The sequence below is a fragment of the Megalops cyprinoides genome, chromosome 20, assembly GCF_013368585.1.
Source record: "Megalops cyprinoides isolate fMegCyp1 chromosome 20, fMegCyp1.pri, whole genome shotgun sequence".
Taxonomy (NCBI): Eukaryota; Metazoa; Chordata; class Actinopteri; order Elopiformes; family Megalopidae; genus Megalops; species Megalops cyprinoides.
The window spans coordinates 16,783,127-16,801,874 of record NC_050602.1 but is presented as its reverse complement, the minus strand read 5'-3'; the positions used below and the strand labels follow the sequence as shown (position 1 = coordinate 16,801,874).

Sequence of the window (18,748 nt, the reverse complement as noted above, 5' to 3'; positions counted from 1 at the left end):
TCATTATTGACACACTTTTAACTTTTTCCTTGATTAAGTGCAGTATTCATAGCTATTTTATGGCTTTAAGTATTTTACATAAATTTTCTAACCACGATAAAAACACATTTTAAAAAATCATGATTTAACATTGGGTGGCGGAGAAGAAATTAAGGAGCTCAATCACGCCATGAAAAACACGTATGATAAACTTTGTCTGCTGCAGGCTGCCATACAGCCGTATTTATGGGATGTCATGTTGCTGCGTTGCTACCGGTGACGCGTCTCTCCTCAAACAAACTCCTCCCAGAGATTTGACCTTTCTACTATGATTGGTCATCTCTGACCCAGCCTTTGGTTCTTCGCAAGGTGTACGGGCGATTCCGTTGTCAGTCTTAATATGTTTAGGCTAGATTAATTATGGAAAGGAGTAGCGCCGTTGATATTAAAACTGGATTTACTAGCATTTTGCGTGTGGCGGTATAAGGGTTTAGATTTCTTTAAAGCATTTTCAAAAATCAGTCGTACAATAAAGTAGCCTTCCTAGGCTGCCTGGTTGTGTGGTAGGCTATTTTTTATTCAAGAAAATCGAAGAATTTCACAACGATGTCTTCAAACGAAGACAGAGCGAAGGAGATTTTGAAGGGGTTCAAATTGTATCCTTTGCATTAAATGTGGGTTTGACTAATAGTAGCCTACTGTGTGCGGCTCCGAGTTGTAATCTGTAACTTAGTTACTAAGTGTTCGCTGAACTTGAAGCTGGTTGATGTAGAGATAGATTACATTAGCCAATGAACGGTAGCTGTCCAGTAAATTTTGCATTAAGCGTGTCTGTGTGCAAATCAGTTATTTTCATAATGCGGGAAATTCGCTACTTTTTTATAATGGAAGCCAGTGTTTGTATTTTGCCAGCGTGGAACTCCGTTGACTTCGTTTGCCCTCTATCAAGCTATCTAGTGTAGCCTGCCCAGTAGTCCTTAGAAATAGCGTTATCCATGTCTAACTAGTACGCTATATCTCTGTATCTGGGTTTTTTCCTTGCAGGAGAGAAGCGTTTTCCCTTGCTTGCTCCGGTAAACACTATCTAGTTAGCTGTTAACTACATCCTTGATTTGCACTGAATGATTTTGCAGCGTGCTACCGCTGTACCTATGTCAGGCCTGCGTGTATTTTGACGCATACTGGAAACTGTCCCGCTCAGGGATGCTTGCAGGTATTTTACAATGTGTAATGCGTGGGGGATGAAAGACTGCAGTGTTGGATCTTGAGACCTTCAATGCAAACCTAGAATGTCCTGGAAAAATAAAATCCAGGTCGGCACTAAGTCCATGCACTAGATTCACAGCTGTAGCCATTGTGCTAAATCAACTTTTCTTGTAAAAGAAGTTTTCATAACGTTATTGGGAAGTGGAAAGTATTGTTGGACTGTAAAAGCAAAGTCCTTGTCCTCGAGGTGTGCCAATGTATTTTTCAACAGTTGTAGGATATTCAGATCACCACGTGATTGTTCTTCGGCCGTTTATCGCCTAAGATCCAAATGCATCCTTCCGTTCTGTAGCACCCTTACAGAGTCTTGTAGGTTCCGTGTGTTTAGATATTTTACGTGCATTCGTGCGTTATCCTGTTGTTTTCAATCAGCTGTGAAAATGCATTTCCGTTCATCACTTTGCTTCAGTTCACTATTTTTGAATCACAGATGTATAGGTAATACACTTGCCCCTTAAGTGGCTGTCGGGTTTCACGGGAAGGCAAGACTAGAAAGTGGCAACCTGAGTGGCTGAACAGATGTGTTCTAAGGCCTGAGAGATTGAGTTTCATTAAAGTTTGTACTAAGCTTGAGAGAACCAGTCCCTGGACTCTCCGTTCTCCCTACAGTGACTGTTCTCAGAAATGGCCCAAGGGAGGCCCGGGTGCCTTTCACCAGCTGGGACCATTGAACCCAGTCCCAATCATAACGGGATACAAGCGTCCGACACAAACCAGCGCGTTCAAACAGGCACTCCAGGCCAAGAAAGTCAAAAGAGTGTGTCCAAATCAAGTGCCTCCCGCAGAGGTAGCCTAGAGGAGTTGAACATCATGCTATAGTTTCACATTGGAAAAGCCACCTCTTGAGATGAATGGTGTCAGAGTATGTTCAGGGGGATAGCTTAATTAACCAGAATTTGTTTCCATTAGAGGTTCTCAAGTTGACTCTGGAGACTGGATGTGGGAAAAATAGCTGGACAAGCTCAGTGTAAACAGGTCTAGTTTGAACTGAACTCTGAAAAAATGTCTCATAAAGATCTACCTACTGTGAGAAGTTTGACTGTTTTGGGGCATACTCTAATGTTGATTTCTCCAATTCAATATATTTTAATTAATTGAATCATGTTTTATATATATCTAGCTGTATAAATGGATCAATATTATGGATGTGATTATGCACTAAACAAGAGTCAGGTAGAAACTGGATGTGGCTGGACTTTTGGCAGCCAGTGCATCAATATTTACCCAAACAAGTCAAAAAATATCCTGTGAAAACCACAGTGATGTTATGACAGAAAGGTTTGTTTTCAGTTCAGGTTTGTATGAGGTCAGCGGATCCAGGACAATGCAAGCCATTCAAGCCGGGGCATTGAAATTGCTCCTGGGTTGGGGGCAGCAAGCTGGGGTACAGGGAGGGGCCCTGTGGTGAAAGTGGGGAGGGGGAGCACAGATGGTGAGGAACTGCCGGGTCAGGTGCCACTGACACTGAGTACCTCTGGTTGTCAGAAACCTTTGTTACACCAGAGTCTCTGTGGCCGTTATTTTTTTTTAAAGACAACAATCAAACACCCTTGTGTGTGTTTTTTTTTTACATTTTGATGAGACAAGCACGCCAGCTGAATTGTAAAAATGAGGTTGACTACGTTGTCTGTGCTGGCGTATAGAGGGATGCCCTCTTAGTAACAAACTGGAAAATACAGAGAGGTTTGGTGCCTTGTGACCTCTACTGGTGGAGAGTGGATTTACTTCATGTTTGGGTTTGAAAGTGCTTGGTGCAGCTGAATGATTTTTTCCCCAAACAGTAAAAACAGAATTGCACTATGCTTTTTTCATAGATATGTCCTGCTGTATATTGTCAGGGAAAATAGCAGCACTATACATCGTTTTTGCTTGATATGTTTTTCAGCAACAGGTTTCTGTGGGTATGTTGGACAGTGTATTAGTCTGTATTCTGAAATTGTAGCCTAGTCCATTTCTTCCTAAATGTAATTACCCCAAACTATGGATCATTTTCCAATATCTTTTGGCAGCACATCTTTTTAAATGTCCCTTAGCATGTTTTACCAGAAATTGGATGAACCTGAGAGATGCAGAGTCAGGGAAAGTTCTTTGGCAGGGGAACGAAGATCTCTCCATTCCTGGGGTGGAACATGAAGGTAGGAGTCATAGATCACACCTTAATTTTAACAGGAGTGCTCTTTTGCTAACTGACCTTGAATCAGTGGGTTCAGACTCAAGAGATTCTTTTGAGGGATTTGATGAACTAACCAATTGCTCAGGTCAGTAGTGCAACTCGGGGGTTAGAGAAGTAAACTGGTGACTGGAAGCCTGCAGGATTAAATCCTGAACAGGTCTTTGCCGTTGTGCCACTCAGCAGAGTTATCTGCTAAAATTGCTTCAGTAAATATCCAGCTGCGTGAATGAACAGTGTGTCGAGAATATGTAAGCTGTGGAAGTTGCCTCAAGTAAGGTTCTGCATGTGTAAGTCAATAATGTAACCGAAGAGTTACCCTGCTGCAGGACCTGAGTTTAAAGGCCTTCAGAGATTAGAACACTGAATACCTGTTTGTCTACTGGTTGCACTGCAGAGGCCACTTGCTTTGAAACTTCTCCTTGCTCTTATTCACCTTAAGGGTAGCCAGAGGGCACAGCAAAAAGGAGTACAGCTCAGTATTATGAGAAAGAGAGATGTGAATATTCTAACTCTTTGAATTTTACTTGTGGACATAACGGTGCATTTTCTTTAAATGTGTGCTTTGCCGCTTTATGTTCTGCAGGCATGTGTTGGCACCACATCTCTGTTCATGCATCCATTTATCTGTTTTATCAGTTTAACGTTAAATGAGAGATTACAGCCAGCAACATTTTACCAACTCTTTCTCAGTCGTACTTATCTTACTGTAGGAGCTACGAGAACTGTATTTGAATATTAAGAATATTAGGCCATGTTGCAGTAACCTTGATGTGCAGTAACTGCCTGGCCCTACCTCACGCTGATTACGAAATGAACCTGTCTTAGAAGTGTCAACTTCAGAAGCATCCTGATTTCCCCGGTCAGCTGACCTTTACTGTGTGGAAGGAAAATGTTAGACTATTCTTAACATGTTCACACCTCCTTTTTGAGTATAAATAGCATCAAATACCTCCAAATGGCTTGTGTAGTCTTTTTTCTTCCGGTATAGATTATTCTATTTTTAACATTTGGTGTCTTTGATGAAATGATCAGGTGTTGTGGGGTGTTTTTGACCAGCGGATCAGCCTGACTGTTGTATGATGGCAGCCTTTCAGTTTTAATTTCCGTTTGACCCTCAGTGGTGAAGGCTCTTCGCTGCAAGCTGCTCTGGGTTGTGGTTGTGTAGGTCTGACACAAATTGCCCAGCCATTGTCAAATAAGTGTAAAAATAGATATATGCCATGGTTTGCAAGAAGGCCATGTTTGAAAAATTAAAATCAGATTAGCTCTCTCTCGCTACACTGACCTTGTGCTCAGCTTCAGCACTATCTGCATTGTATGACCTGTACACGTTAACCTTGTGCCTGTTATTTGCCCACTATATGCACTTTTGAACATTGCTTTGGATAGAAGCGTCTGCTAAATGAATAAATGTAAATGAAAAGTGAGGCTGGATAGAAATGTTATGTAAAGTGTTTGGTATGCAGAACTACTCCAGAAATGACCAACCTGACAGCTCCTTTCACTTCTCGCAGCCCGAGTTCCCAAAAAGATCTTGAAGTGCAAAGCGATCTCCCGAGAGTTGAATTTCTCCTCGTCAGAACAGATGGAAAAGTTTCGTCTTGAGCAGAAAGTTTTCTTCAAAGGCCAGTGCCTGGAAGGTTTGTACGTGTTTTCTGTGGTTCTGCAATTCTCATGTCTGTGGTGCAGACTAAAGCACCTACCAGATCTACTACTGTTGTGCATGCTCACATGAAAACACACCTCCTGTAGCTGGTAATGTTTGGAAATTGAAATCTTATTTCAATGCAACTTGCCTCTTATTTTGATGTTACATAAAGCTCTTTTTATGGTCAGTTAGCTTAGCAGTATGTTTGTTATTTGGAGGTTGGAATCATGAACATACACAAACATGACAACATATAAAGGTAATATACCTTATATATGCTGTACATCATAATATCAATACGTTGATACAGAAAGAACAAAACATGACAAATGTATCTGATGTAATCAGGTTGTATTCTCTTCTCCTTGTATGGTAAGTACATTCTTTCGGAATCCACTAGACACATATAAGCATTTATATATGGAATTTCCCTTCCCTAAGAATACAATGCAATGCTGTGCCTTTCCAGCTGAGTTTGATTTTACTCTTCTATTGCACACATGGTGCTGGATACACATTTGGAAATTGGACATAAATTAATAATAATGATGATGACCCATTAAATTTCAATAGTGCCTTTCATTATTCTCAAGGCACTTTACAGTGGGTGGGAGGGAGGACTCACCTTAACAACCCATAGTGTATAGTATCCACCTGAGTCAGGTATAGGGGTAAAGGTTTATACAGCCAGTTAAACTGAGAAATGAGTAGACTGCCGGAGAGTCAGAATGGGAATTTCGCTAGGACTCTGGGGAACGACTTTCTTTTTTACAGTAAGTGCCATGGGATATTTTGTCACCTCTGTGACCCAGTTACTTAGAAGTAGGTTTGACTGCATGGCTTTGTTATCTGTTTCCCCTCTACAGAGTGGTTTTTCGAGTTTGGCTTTGTGATTCCCCATTCCACAAACACATGGCAGTCCTTGATAGAGGCAGCGCAGGAGTCCCAGATGATGCCGGCCAGTGTGTTGACGTAAGACGCTGTTCTCGTCCATGATAGTGTCTGAATGAATACCCTGAAAGGACACAGAGAACTGTTCTGCACATAGTTATACATGATATACCTTATGATTGTCATTTTGATATGCCTGATTGGATCGTGAAATTAATTTTTGCCTAAGTCTGTAAGCCTTTTATCACAAATCCTGGGAGAAATGTAAGCTTGAACCTAGTAGCTAAATTGTGCATATAATGTTGATTTATAAATGATTGGTATGTCCAACATTATGCTTTCCCTGTTTTTTTTTTATTAAGAATCTCAAGCTTCCTTTGAAAAGTTCATTCAGGATTAGATCAAAATTAGAATTATATCACAGGCCCAGATTTAATTTAACTTGCTCTTTGTCCTTTGAGTAGTTTTAGGGTTAGAGGTTGCATTTTTCTTTATATTGCATTTACCTTATGTTGAATTGTGCATTTGCATTAATATACATGTTGTGTAAGAAATGCAGAAATGGAACACTTGCTCAATATCTTCCCTCAAAGTTAAGATCATACTGTGTTGTAATTTGTCTTAATTGTCTCAAATGGTGTAATGAAATGGTACATTACACTCATATTTCTTCTAGAGATCCAATCCAGTACTGTAACATTACCTTGTACTGAGTTGCTGACATTCTCCTTAAGCCATCCCTAATGTTCTTCCTTTTCAGTGGCAACGTTGTGATAGAGACAAAGTTTTACGACGATGAGCTTCTTGTAAGCACTTCGCGAGTACGAATATTCTACGTCTGAAGCAGAGTACCTCATTTTTTTCTGATTCAGTACCTCATTTGGGAGGCAGGGAAGACCAGAACCTTTATTGTAGCTGTAAGACTTTCTAATGGTCCAGGGATCATCAACACAGTGTCTTTCTCCAGTTCAGTGGCCAAGAAGGCCAGAATCCAAGCAAGGCACCCAGGTCACCTGCTTCCCGCAGACATAAGGACTTTTTGTATTTATGAGCAGTGGTTTTCAGCTCAAACAACCTTGTTCATTACATACTCTGTACATTTCCCTTTTGGCATCTAATGCTCTGCTTGCAACAAAGACTGCTTTTTTGTATTCTTAAAAAGTGTTTGCTTGCAGTTTTTTTTTTTGTTTGTTTTCTTTTTGGCCTAAACTAACTAAATTAGGCTGTTTCAGTGAAAATGTTTATGAATTAAAAGGTTCATAGCCATTTGAACCAGGTAAAATAAGTAGTGTTTTTTGAAAGTTTCTTTTTTGTGACAACCTGTTTGATTTATTGTCAGCAACAGTCTTTTATTCTGAAATTTAGATAAAACTATAGCTTTTTCATGATTATTTTAGATGTGAGGAAAAGTGTTTTTGTTGTTTTTTCACTTATTTTTTAATTCACATATTACTGTTCCGGGAGTTGTAGTATTTATTTATGTTATTTATTTGGTTTGTGTTTCATTTATTTGCAATTGTATTGCTTAAAATACCTTTTGTAGCAGATTATGTATTTGTATATGTATCTCATCTGGTCCAAGGAGTTCACATTTAAACCGTAAAAACATAACAGTGTCTTAACATGCATCAAACCAAAGATCTTATGGTGAAAGATCAAATGCAGACATATTACCCAGAAGATCATTGGCTTTTACTTTGTTTATTCATTGAAATGTTATATTTAAGCTCATGTGTAAGTTGAACAGGAGGACTGTTGTTTTGGAAACTCTCTCTAGAGTGCCCCTCATTCACTGAATACCACAGTTACAAGATTTTGCCACTGGAGGGAGTTGCTGTCATTGCACAGTAAAGGCGTGTTGCACTGACCTCAGCAGTGGCTGAGAAATGGAGTCAGGACCACTAAACTTAATTACAGTTACAATGGCATAATATATGAAAAGGAACAGACCTTTTAAGAAGACATTTGCATGTTTGAATTCTGAGAGTGACACCTCTGTTGCAGTGGCGAGCATAATAATTTACTCTATTTACACAATTGGTGTAGATTATGCTGTGAATTATTTGTTTTATTGTTAATCAAGGAGGGTAAGGGGGAACAGGCTGAAAGTAATGATAGGTTTAAAGGTAGTGTTCAGGCTTCCCCTGTTTCCAGCTCACCTGCCACCACTGCTCTGTTGCACCTTTGAGCAAAGCTGAAGACCTAGATTACTTCAGTAAGGATACAGCTGTATAAATGGACTACATGTTGAAAAAATCAAATAGTGCAATATATGTGCTATAAGCTGCCTTGGATAAGGCCATATTCCAAGCCAGTACAAATTGCAAATACTGTATACACTACTATATACAATAAAAAGGAAAAGTAGCAATAATAGCACAAACAAAAGGCTAACCACAATGAAATACATAATTAGCATAAAGACCTTGGCTTTGTTAAGTCTTATAAATGTTTAAAGTTGATAACATTCTTGCTCTGTATGTATGGAGTTTCCCATAGTATTTTACTGCCTGTGTAAACATTAAAAGGAATGGGATTGTTACACAGCCTAATTCAGTAGATTTGACGTTTGCTGTATAACAGAACTTTTGTCCCAAAACAAAAATACAGCTTTTATTTTGAATGTGTTTCTTCATTTTGCCAAAGGACTGTGTTATTGATGTTTAGAGTTAAAATGATTTTCAAATATCTTTAGTTGGTCACAGGTGTTCTTTGTACATAAGGCTAAAGAAGTGTCATAAAAGTGAAATTTAGGGTAAAGACAAAAGACATTGTCCACATTATTGGAACGCTAGTGACTTTATGTGCTGCAAATATGTGGTCCATGCTGACATTACAATAGGGGCATCAGACTACAGTAATAAGGGGTCCTGGAGGGTCACAATGTTGTGTATGTTGTTTTTTTTTTTTGTTGTTTTTTTATCTCCAGTCTCTCTTCTTAATTCTTTAATTGATGGAATTCCTTTCCCTTTTGAGCAAAAATTTATATTTCAATAGAACATCGTACATGTGGGCAATACTCAAGTATTTTACTACAAATGTTTTTGGAAATGTCTCAGTATAAGTGTATCCAGATGATTAACAAATTGCACCAAGTCATCATGGGAAATTGTTGGAACAAAAAGCTGTACATACCAGGAGCCTGTAGGAAGTTATAGGTTATAATGTAGTAAACATTTCCTCATTTGAATCAGGGCCGATGTTTTATTTACACACATTACTCCTATCTAGAATATGAACTCCATATGAACTCCATTAGAAAATTACATTTTCAGTTTTTAAAACGAACTTTTTAAATAAATAGTTGTTATGTCAGACATTAGTAAATGCCATGTCCCATATCACAGATACTAACACAAATTTTCATTTCAGATAATTCTACCACACTATTGGCGTATATGTTAAATAAAAACATAAGTTATTTACTTTCCTGATTATTTTCTCAATATAAAGGTAAAGCAAGGTAAGTATGCAACGTGATGCAAAACGTTTCACATATTTCCAGGTACACATTTTAATAGATTTTAATATTTTAATAGATCTTTACATTCATATATACACATATATATATATATGTATATATATATATACCTGTAAAGATCTATTAAAATGCATATCAACTACTTAACACAGGTGGTTTCCTGGGACGCCCCAAAACTGTAACGTAGAGTAAAATTAATTTAAAATTATTATGGTGCATTTGAATGACAGAGTTGCATGACGAAATATACTCGTGCATACATGTGCTGTACATTTATGTAAAGGTCTGTTTTATAAGTGCAGATATGTACACGTACATTGTCCAAATCACCTAGGAAATGTCTAAGTACTATGTCCAGGAAACGCGATGGTTTCTGTACTACATTTCCCACAATAATCGTAGACCGATAACAGGAAGTGTCATGCCATGACCTTGGATTTCAACTGGTTACGTACGGCAAGAAGAAGCAGCATGGCGAACAAGGAGCCCAGCGTGAGTACTGAAATCGTGGTGTGCATTGGTAACAACACAACGTGGCCAGGACATTTATGAAACCGAGTGTGTTTCTCGATATTCACGATATGCTTAGCTACCAAAAGTGTCTGTTTATAATTAACTAAATACAGTAGCTGCATACATTGAAACGGTACCAAGGGGTATAGGCTGTGCTCATAGCACCCAATACATAGCTATCAGGCTAGAGCTTGTCATTTTTCTTATAGATTGAGTGTTGGCTAGTTCAGTTCCCAAGACAGGTACACTTACAGTTTTCTGATGTAAGTGCCTTATACCTTATACCTTATAACAAGGTGGTTGTTTGGCTTTAAATTTAGTGGACTGGCCTAGCTAGCTAGCTCACAAGTGTTTAATTGATTTATGAATATACAGGCATACCTACTTTTTGCTGTTCACTTTGCAAGTGTTCGGCTTTGGCTAAATAAGCTTGTTAGAAGAGACTGAAACAGTTACTATCTATTTTATTGTTTATTTGAAAATTCCCTCCCTTTAATTAAATTGCTCCCGTGCCTGTGATAATGTTGCCAGCTTCTGTAACGTTGTCAATGGGGATTTTTACTTCTGTAGCTTGCGACGGCTGGTCACGATTACTTCATTACTGAGTATTGTTTAACAACATGCAGCTTACTGTCTACATGAGTATTTGCCAGTTAACTAAATAAAGCTTGCTTAATGAAGACAACAGTTGTTTAGCTGGCTGTGTCGCTGCATACGGATTTTTCTTGATCAGGTTGGTAGTGTATAACTTGTCGCTCTGTGCGTGTCTCGCTTAATAGAGATTTCTGCAGCAGCTGCGGGACATAGCTGGCAGGATGTCCTCTGGTTCTAGAGGAGCCGGTTTGGGGATCAAGCTGCTCATAGGAGCAGGAGCACTTGCTTATGGAGTGAAAGAAGCCACATACACAGGTATTAACGATCTACTGCTCTGAAAGATATCCATGCATACCTTATTTTAAGCTGTGTAATGAATGTTCAGATAAATGGACCTATGCTGTTTTTATTTGATTTGTTCCAAATTCTTTCTTTCTCTCATTCTTTGTTATCAGCGTGTGGGATTCCAAATGTCAATACAACAGGGCCTTAGATATTAATATTTCTACTCCGATCGGAGTGGCTACCGTGGAAACAGGTTTTAATGGATGGAGCATGACCAAAATTCAGTGGTAAATTGTGTTTCCTTTCTGGTGTGAGAATCAGAACATTTACAGAGTTGTGTACGTTAAATATGTATCTGTTTACAACCGCAGATTTAGTTAAAGGGGCTTGCAGGATCATTAGTGATGTCCTGAGAGCTCTTGAGGTGCACGTACAGTATATGCAGTCTGGCCATAACAGGGACAGAGAGATAGTGAGAGCCAAAACCCAAAAAACAAGGCCAGACTTTAAAACGCAGCTTTCTTCACCTCACAATCATAGTTCGAAAACATGGAATGAGTCCTCAAACACCCTGTTGGGCAGCTTACAGCCCTTACACAGACGTTACAGCTCCTGCTACGTGGAGCTATGTAGGGACCCATTTTTGCTGTCTTATGTGTAGATGGGACAGAGATGGTCCCCCTGTCTCTTAACTCATCCTTCAGACCACAGGCCATGCTCCTCAGGATTGTTAAAAAAAAAAAAAATGCTGAACAGAGCATGTGGTTGCATCATGTGATGTAGTGGTGTTGTAAATGCACATGCATGCTGTTGTGGCTGTGAGTACTGACGTCCACGCCCACACTGTGTAAACACACAAAACGAGGCCTCGTTTTCCCACACAGCACATGCAGAAAATGGTGATTATCTGGGAGGGTGAGCGCTGCAGGGTTCTTTCCTGTGAGCTGAATTATTTTTGGCCTTGTGGAATGCTGTAGAACATTGTTATTTGGTCATTACATGTATTGACTTATTGTATGTTGCACTGAATAACAGACTGGGTCAGCGGTATCTCAGTTCAGCATACACGTCTTGTTGAAAACTAATCACTGATACACTTCCCAGGTTCAGCTGGTATTAGTAGGCAAACGTGGCCAGAAAAACAGAAATTGGAGCCCTGTAAACCCAGTTCTTTTGTACTAATGTCCTTGTATTTCTCCCAGTGGAAGGAGGACAGCGGGCGATTATCTTCAACAGAATCGGGGGTATGCAGATGGACACCGTTCTGTCGGAAGGACTTCACTTTAGGTAGGTCACCCGCCCCTGTCCCTTTTCAGTGGTCAGTGCTGTTGACCATGGGTAGTTGTTCTGGTTCTGCTAACAGCAATGGCTGAATCACACTCTGAAAGCTACTGTCTGGTTTACTTTGACCTCAGCACCATACTACCTGACTGGATGTCTGCAGTGGACCTGCATTAATGAGGCCCTAGTGAATACTGATATCCTGGTGGAGAAATGCTTATAGTGTTACCTGTATAAATGAATCAAGATTCATACTTTGATTAGTGGTAACAGCTATTTTCAGAATAGACATGTAGATTTTCTGGATGTACCACCATACAGAAAACTGCGTCGTTGTGCACAAAAGACAGGCACCACTGACCTTAAACTGTAGCCATCATATGTTCCTCTTATCCGCTTTGCATCCACTTTGGATAAAAGTGTCTGCCAAATGAATAAATGTAAATATCTGATGCACATTATGTTCAATAAAGGCTTTGCAATACAATAGTTCTCTTCACTGCATTCAGTACAGTATGTATTGCTCAATAAATCATTGTCCCTCATGTAAAATATTTACTTTTGGTTCTCTTTGGTCTCTCTGTTTCCAGGATACCATGGTTCCAGTACCCTATCATTTATGACATCAGGGCGAAACCCAGGAAGATTTCATCACTAACAGGAAGCAAAGGTGATTTGAGGAAAATACGATTTGGAATTAGGTCTTGGCTGTGTTGGCACTGACGCAGAATTAGATGGTCAGATGTAGTGGAGTAGATGTGTTGGGAAGCTCAGTCTCGGATTATCCCACGGCCAGGATATTTTAAGATTACCTGCGCTGACCTCAGTCATTGCCACAGCCAAAAAATTCAGACCAACACTGGTGGAAACTTCATGTTTTTACAGAAGGGGTTAAAGGGTCTGAAGGATTTTTTTCTTGGAGAACTTCGCTAAGTGGATCATTTAATCACAGCTAAGAGTGACCATGTTCTACAGATTAGACATAAAGCCCCGGCTAGCCTCTGTTGGTGTGACCATCCTGCATCCTTAGTGTTGTCCCTTTCTGTTGGTGTTCTGGTTCAGCTGGTTTAATGGAATAATTCACTAACCTGTTTCTGGCAGGCACATTTCATTTCATATGCAGTCCTCTGTGCTCCAAAGAACAGTTAATACGTTTAAACTTTGAGATATCATTAGATTACATATTCACAGGCTCGCATTGTAAATAGACACAGGATGCCTTGTTTATACAGTCAAGGCTGCAAAGTGATTTTTTCCTCCAAAATTTTTTAATTTTTTTTTTATTTTTGATGTTCTTGTTCTCAGCCATCTTTCCGCATAAGTGTGCTTGGTTGAAATGGGTTTAGTGGTACTGAAGTTTATTCGGCACTAAACACAGTGCTCCCGCGCAGATCTTCAGATGGTGAATATCGCCCTGCGTGTGCTGTCCCGGCCTGTGGCCTCCAACCTGCCGGCCTTGTACCAGCAGCTGGGCAAGGACTACGACGAGCGTGTGCTGCCCTCCATCGTCAACGAGGTCCTGAAGAGCGTGGTGGCCAAGTTCAACGCCTCGCAACTCATCACACAGAGAGCCCAGGTAGACTGCTGCTGCCATGCCAGTCATCATCCTAAGCACTGCAGACAGTCAGGCCGTTTATGTGACAGAATACTTTTTCATATTTACTATGACAAAAATACTTATTGCTTTTAACAGGATTACCTGCCTTGGGGGGGCTGAGGGGAAATTTTGTGTGTTGCGGAAATGCGTGACCTGATAGCATGAGCATCTTTTGGATACCTGCTCCTCAGCTCAAAGCGATATTTTGAGATTGGGATTTTACTGGAGAAGAAGCAAGAATTGGCAAAATGTTTAGTATATTTGTTGGCCCCAAGGGTTGGCCATTGAAGTAACATTGTTATTACCAGTGAGTTGTTGCATTGAATGTTGTTAGTTCATTTTGTTAGGGAGTTAATATTAGGGGATCTGGCATTTAACTGCATAGATTGCATTAAAATAGACACAGGTTCCAGATTGTAGCTTTGTTTTAAAAACATATCTCTTTGCACATGACATCAGTGTTGCTCATGTCTGTTAGAAATAGAACATGATTGTACATCAAGAATGAGAATTACAGACACACGGGGAGCAGACAAAGATAAAACAGTGCAAGATGAGTCTGCACTTAAGCTGGAAAACATCCTGCATCCACCCTTCATGTGGGTGTAGTTAGTGTCATAAAATTAGTACTGTAGTCCAAGTCAGTATAGTAGTATTGAAATAACCCAAGTGCACTCAGTTATTTGGGGTGTGATTGCACTACAACAAATGCTCACAGAGTTTTCCAGCATGCAGATATGACCACACACAAACACACACACACACACAGACTCAAACAGAAGATCAGTGATTTTGCCTTTAGCTCCCCTCCACAACATAATTCTGTGCTGCAGTTCCAGAGCTGACAGGAAGTAGACGTGACTGAATGCACAGCTTCTCTTGACCCCCCCCCCCCCCCCTTTTGTCCCTAGGTGTCCTTGCTCATTCGCAGGGAGCTGTTTGAGAGAGCCAAGGACTTCAACATCATCCTGGATGACGTGGCCATCACAGAGCTGAGCTTCAGCAAGGAGTACACAGCGGCAGTGGAGGCCAAGCAAGTCGGTGGGTACAGCTCCAGACTGTGCTTGCACCAGTGCAGTATAACAGCCATGATAATGAGGTCTTATTTAATCACTAAGAAGAGACTCGCTGGTCCAGAGCTTTCTGATGTTTGTGGAGCTCTTGCTCCCTTTTTTTGATGGAGTCCTTTTCATTGGTTAGCAGATGTTATTGAAATGAGGGTTATGATTCTCCTAGTCATAAAGACTGCTGTGGTTTTACATAACTCGCAGCATAAGGCTGCCTCCCAGCTGTGCGTGGCACCAGAGCAGTGGAGTGGGGCTGTCAGCATCACGTCAGCTGCTTCAACTTAGGGATTTTATCTCTGGCCACTGGAGAGCGCTGTTTCTCCTTAATCTGCTTAAAAGCAAATTGAGCATAAGACAAAACCCATTTTAACCTTTCTAAGAGATTAACTTTTACCATCTACAGCCCATGCTGGTTTTGGACATTTAATTTGCGTATTGAATTAAGTACCAGATATTTGAAATTGATAAAAATAGATTTACTTACCATATAGTAAGTTGCATCTCCAACTTGTGCCTATTACAGATATACTGTAGGAATAGTTGAAAGGAAGCACTATTCACATTTTCCCCAATGAAGGAGAGGGCGTATCAATACATCGATTGACACTTATGATTTAAGCACACCAGAAGCTAAGATCCCTGTAGTGTTTCGTAGTTTTAAGTGTTCCCTACTGAGCGCTAGTTTGAGTGGTCTGATGTCTCCTCTTGGTCCCCAGCCCAGCAAGAGGCGCAGAGAGCGCAGTTCTATGTGGAGAAGGCCAAGCAGGACCAGAGGCAGAAGATCATCCAGGCTGAAGGAGAGGCCCAGGCTGCCAAAATGGTAAAGCCACTGCACAAACAAGGGCGGGGGGGGGGGGGTGTGAAGTCAGTAGATCAAGTTTGTTTGGTCTGATTTTATAACCTGCATACACCCTCTGGCATCGTCATTAAGGAGGAATGTTAGTTTTGATGTAGTGGCCATTTTCTGAGAGCCTTGTTGTTTCGCCTGATACAGTTGGGTGAAGCTGTGACAAAGAACCCTGGATACCTGAAACTCCGAAGAATCCGAGCCGCCCAGAACATTGCTAAGACGGTACGTGAGAACAGAGGAGATCTGTAAAATATGTGTTTGCTATCCAAACGTGAACAGGAAAGTAAATATAATGTATTTCTATATGGTTTATGCATGAGACCACAATATCACCTATCGAAAGTTTCAGTCAGTATTCAGATGCTTAAGTTCCAAAAATAGAACTCAGCAGATAATACTTGTATAATGAATTGTTACATGTAAAGCCTTACATTATTTACAGTGAACAGTGATGTTGTTTTTGCATATAAAGAATAAGATAAAATAGTCAGTTGCCTACCAATTTACCAATTATATTCATTCACAGAGAAGAACAGAACAGGTTGCAAATTAAAACAAAAGAGTAACACTTGAGCACACAACTACTTAGAAGGAGGATTGGATAGCCTTTTCTGAGGTGATCAATGTGTCACAAAAATTGTGAGTCTTCAACAAATGGCAGAATAGAATGTAAGTGAAACATGGCTTTGAATCGCCACGGTGGAGGACCTGCTCTTCTGGAGGTGCTCAGCTCGATGGATAGAGTGCATCTGTCTGTAAAGAATATAATTTCATTTAAATGACTTTTATTAATTGCCTCAGTTCCTGTCTGCTTCACTGCCACAGGCTATGTGTGTCATTGTTCAGAATTGTTTTTAGCATTGAACCTTGAGCTTGGCGTACTGAGTGTCGCTGCACAAAGAAACCTGCTAACTACTTCCATCTCCTTGCATCCAGGTTTTGTGATGTTGTGCAGGTTGGGATATTAATAGAAACTATTGTTCTTCTGTGGAGCCATGCAAGAGTTTATTTATAAAAAAAAATGCTTTCTATATGAATAAGTAACTAGACATTTTGTAATTTAATAATGTGTTCTGTGCATTTTGGTTGAAATTTGGAAGTTAGTTTAGCAGTTTATATTTTTGGTTTTCAGCCAGCAAACTAGTTTTATATATTAAAAATAAAAAACACCCTGCTAAATATCATGTGTTACTACAGCAGGGCAGAGGGGACATTAAATGTGTTGTGATTTTAATGGATAAATTAACAAATGCATGTATGCAAGTTCTTTAGCCACAACAAGAGAATAGTTATTTCCGTAGATGTTACATATTGAAAAGATATGCAGGTCACATATAGGTCTACAGTAGAGTTAAATTTGTCTTGTTATGAGCGACAGTTACTTTGCACATCATCCCCAAAGAGGGATAGAAGGTGCTGTTTTTACACCAGTAAATGGACAAATATGTGTTGGTTCCAATTTGAAGTACGGCCAGACCCATGGACACTGGCCCCAGGTCAGCCTTATTGTGCAGTATCTCATGTCAGGGGTTACCTAAACAAAAATCTGACACTGGTCCAGTGCATTACTTTTAAAATTATGTCAAAATTGTAAGATCAAAGCTGCATTTTGACAATTTTTACAACTACCAAAATGTATGTGCAGGTCGCCTAGTGTTTGGAGTATCTTATAGATACCTGACCCAGTTGGTATAAATAAATTTCAAACAAACAAGCTGCTGTCGTCGGCATGCCAGTGCCACTGAAGAGATGGATTAGATGTATTAGTGCCTTTATACACCTTTCAGGCTGATTAATGCGTGTGTGTTTTTTCCAGGTGGCTGCATCACAGAATAAGGTGTACCTGAGTGCCGACAGCCTGGTCATGAACCTGCAGGATGACTCTTTTAACAAGTATGTTTCTTTTCTCTGTTCAGTTTTTCCATCCTTCCTTTTTTGCATGCTGGGACAGGGAGGGAAGTTGTGAATTGATTTGCAGTTAACGGTTAATTTGAGGCTTCCTAGGAAAATGATAATGATCATCCTGAAATCCTGCAGGCTGCTCTCTGCGAGTAAACTTCCTAGGAAGCTGGAAAGTAATTGCTCTGCGACTATTTCTGGCTGAGAGAGAAGTTGCCTTAAGCAAATGCACTGTATCACTGGCTGGCAGTTTCATCTGCGCTCTGTAGTGCATGCCGTACTCTGTTGTGACCGGAGGTCTGCAGACGGGCACCACAGATCGTTCCGTATAACAGAATCTGACACACACGCTGGTCTGGTTTGTTTTTGTACTGTGAAACGGCTTTGTGAATTCCGCTCAAGCTGTTCCAGCTTTCTTGCAGAAGACAAACTGTAGAGCTGGCAGATAGTTCATCGTCTCTGAGTAAATGTTGTTCTAGAATGAGTCCCTAAATCTGCAAATCTGCAAAAGTTATTGAGAGGCGATTCAAAAGGCATAACTGTTCTAGGTACAAAAATCCAGTTATTTTTTTACTTTTCTCACACCCTGTTGAAGTTGCTTCTGTCAGTTATACATGGGTCTTGTCAGTAAAGGATTGTTATATGTTGTTCTTTTATTCTTTCTTTTATTTCAGATTATCGCTTGGGGGATCAAAGAACTGACCAATCAGAAGCTTGCATTCCATGTGTTACGTGTCTGTTATGAACCAGTAAATTTATCATCTATAAGCAAGTGTCTGTCTTTTTGTAGGCATGCCTGAGTATTCTTCACATTGGCTTTTCAGCTCTGTAGTCTAATGTGTTGGATGGTTTTGTAGAACAACTGCTGTAAGCTTCTAGTTGATCTTCCTTAATTGACTCCTTAACTGACTCATTCTTGTATCAGTATTAGAGTGATACATGAAGAATATCTGTATTACAATGGTGCCCCCAAGTATACCGGACTTACTCAGTCCATACTTAGGTTTTTATCATGTAGGTCAGCATTTTTTGGCCCCACTAGTTGTCTTCATTTAAAAAATGAAGTGTGGGTTGGATAAGCCAGATACATTTTAGTATAGGAGTATAGTGATATCCTTCATTTATCACTCTAATAGTCTCAAAGCTCTAAATTTGCCCTAGTGTGCCATTCAGTTGCAGATAGAAACCTGTGTATTTGAGCCTGAAAGCTAGGTGATGTAAATT

General features: G+C 40.0%; 2 protein-coding genes across 2 annotated transcripts; both read left to right on the top strand.

The window, feature by feature from the left end:
- The first annotated feature begins 499 nt into the window (after window positions 1–499).
- LOC118796120 (retinal rod rhodopsin-sensitive cGMP 3',5'-cyclic phosphodiesterase subunit delta-like) lies at window positions 500–6,799 on the top strand. Its single transcript, XM_036554951.1, has 5 exons — window positions 500–635; window positions 3,292–3,380; window positions 4,933–5,058; window positions 5,933–6,038; window positions 6,718–6,799. Exons 1-5 carry the CDS (start codon window positions 586–588, stop codon window positions 6,797–6,799), a joined length of 453 nt encoding a protein of 150 aa, XP_036410844.1. The 5' UTR covers window positions 500–585.
- A 3,081-nt stretch (window positions 6,800–9,880) lies between these two features.
- LOC118795575 (prohibitin-2-like) lies at window positions 9,881–18,505 on the top strand. Its single transcript, XM_036554155.1, has 10 exons — window positions 9,881–9,930; window positions 10,731–10,860; window positions 12,033–12,117; window positions 12,702–12,781; window positions 13,503–13,687; window positions 14,620–14,749; window positions 15,492–15,595; window positions 15,770–15,847; window positions 17,442–17,518; window positions 18,199–18,505. The coding sequence occupies exons 1-10, from the start codon at window positions 9,910–9,912 to the stop codon at window positions 18,224–18,226; spliced, it is 918 nt and encodes a 305-aa protein (XP_036410048.1). The 5' UTR covers window positions 9,881–9,909; the 3' UTR covers window positions 18,227–18,505.
- Window positions 18,506–18,748: the final 243 nt, after the last annotated feature.

Coding starts and splice junctions, on each gene's coding strand:
- LOC118796120 (XM_036554951.1), top strand. CDS start 586: ATGTCTTCAAACGAAGACAGAGCGAAGGAGATTTTGAAGGGGTTCAAA. Junction 636..3,291: donor ATTTTGAAGGGGTTCAAATT/GTATCCTTTGCA, acceptor ATGTTTTACCAG/AAATTGGATGAACCTGAGAG. Junction 6,039..6,717: donor ATGCCGGCCAGTGTGTTGAC/GTAAGACGCTGT, acceptor CTTCCTTTTCAG/TGGCAACGTTGTGATAGAGA.
- LOC118795575 (XM_036554155.1), top strand. CDS start 9,910: ATGGCGAACAAGGAGCCCAGC. Junction 10,861..12,032: donor GAAAGAAGCCACATACACAG/GTATTAACGATC, acceptor TATTTCTCCCAG/TGGAAGGAGGACAGCGGGCG. Junction 13,688..14,619: donor TCATCACACAGAGAGCCCAG/GTAGACTGCTGC, acceptor TTTTGTCCCTAG/GTGTCCTTGCTCATTCGCAG.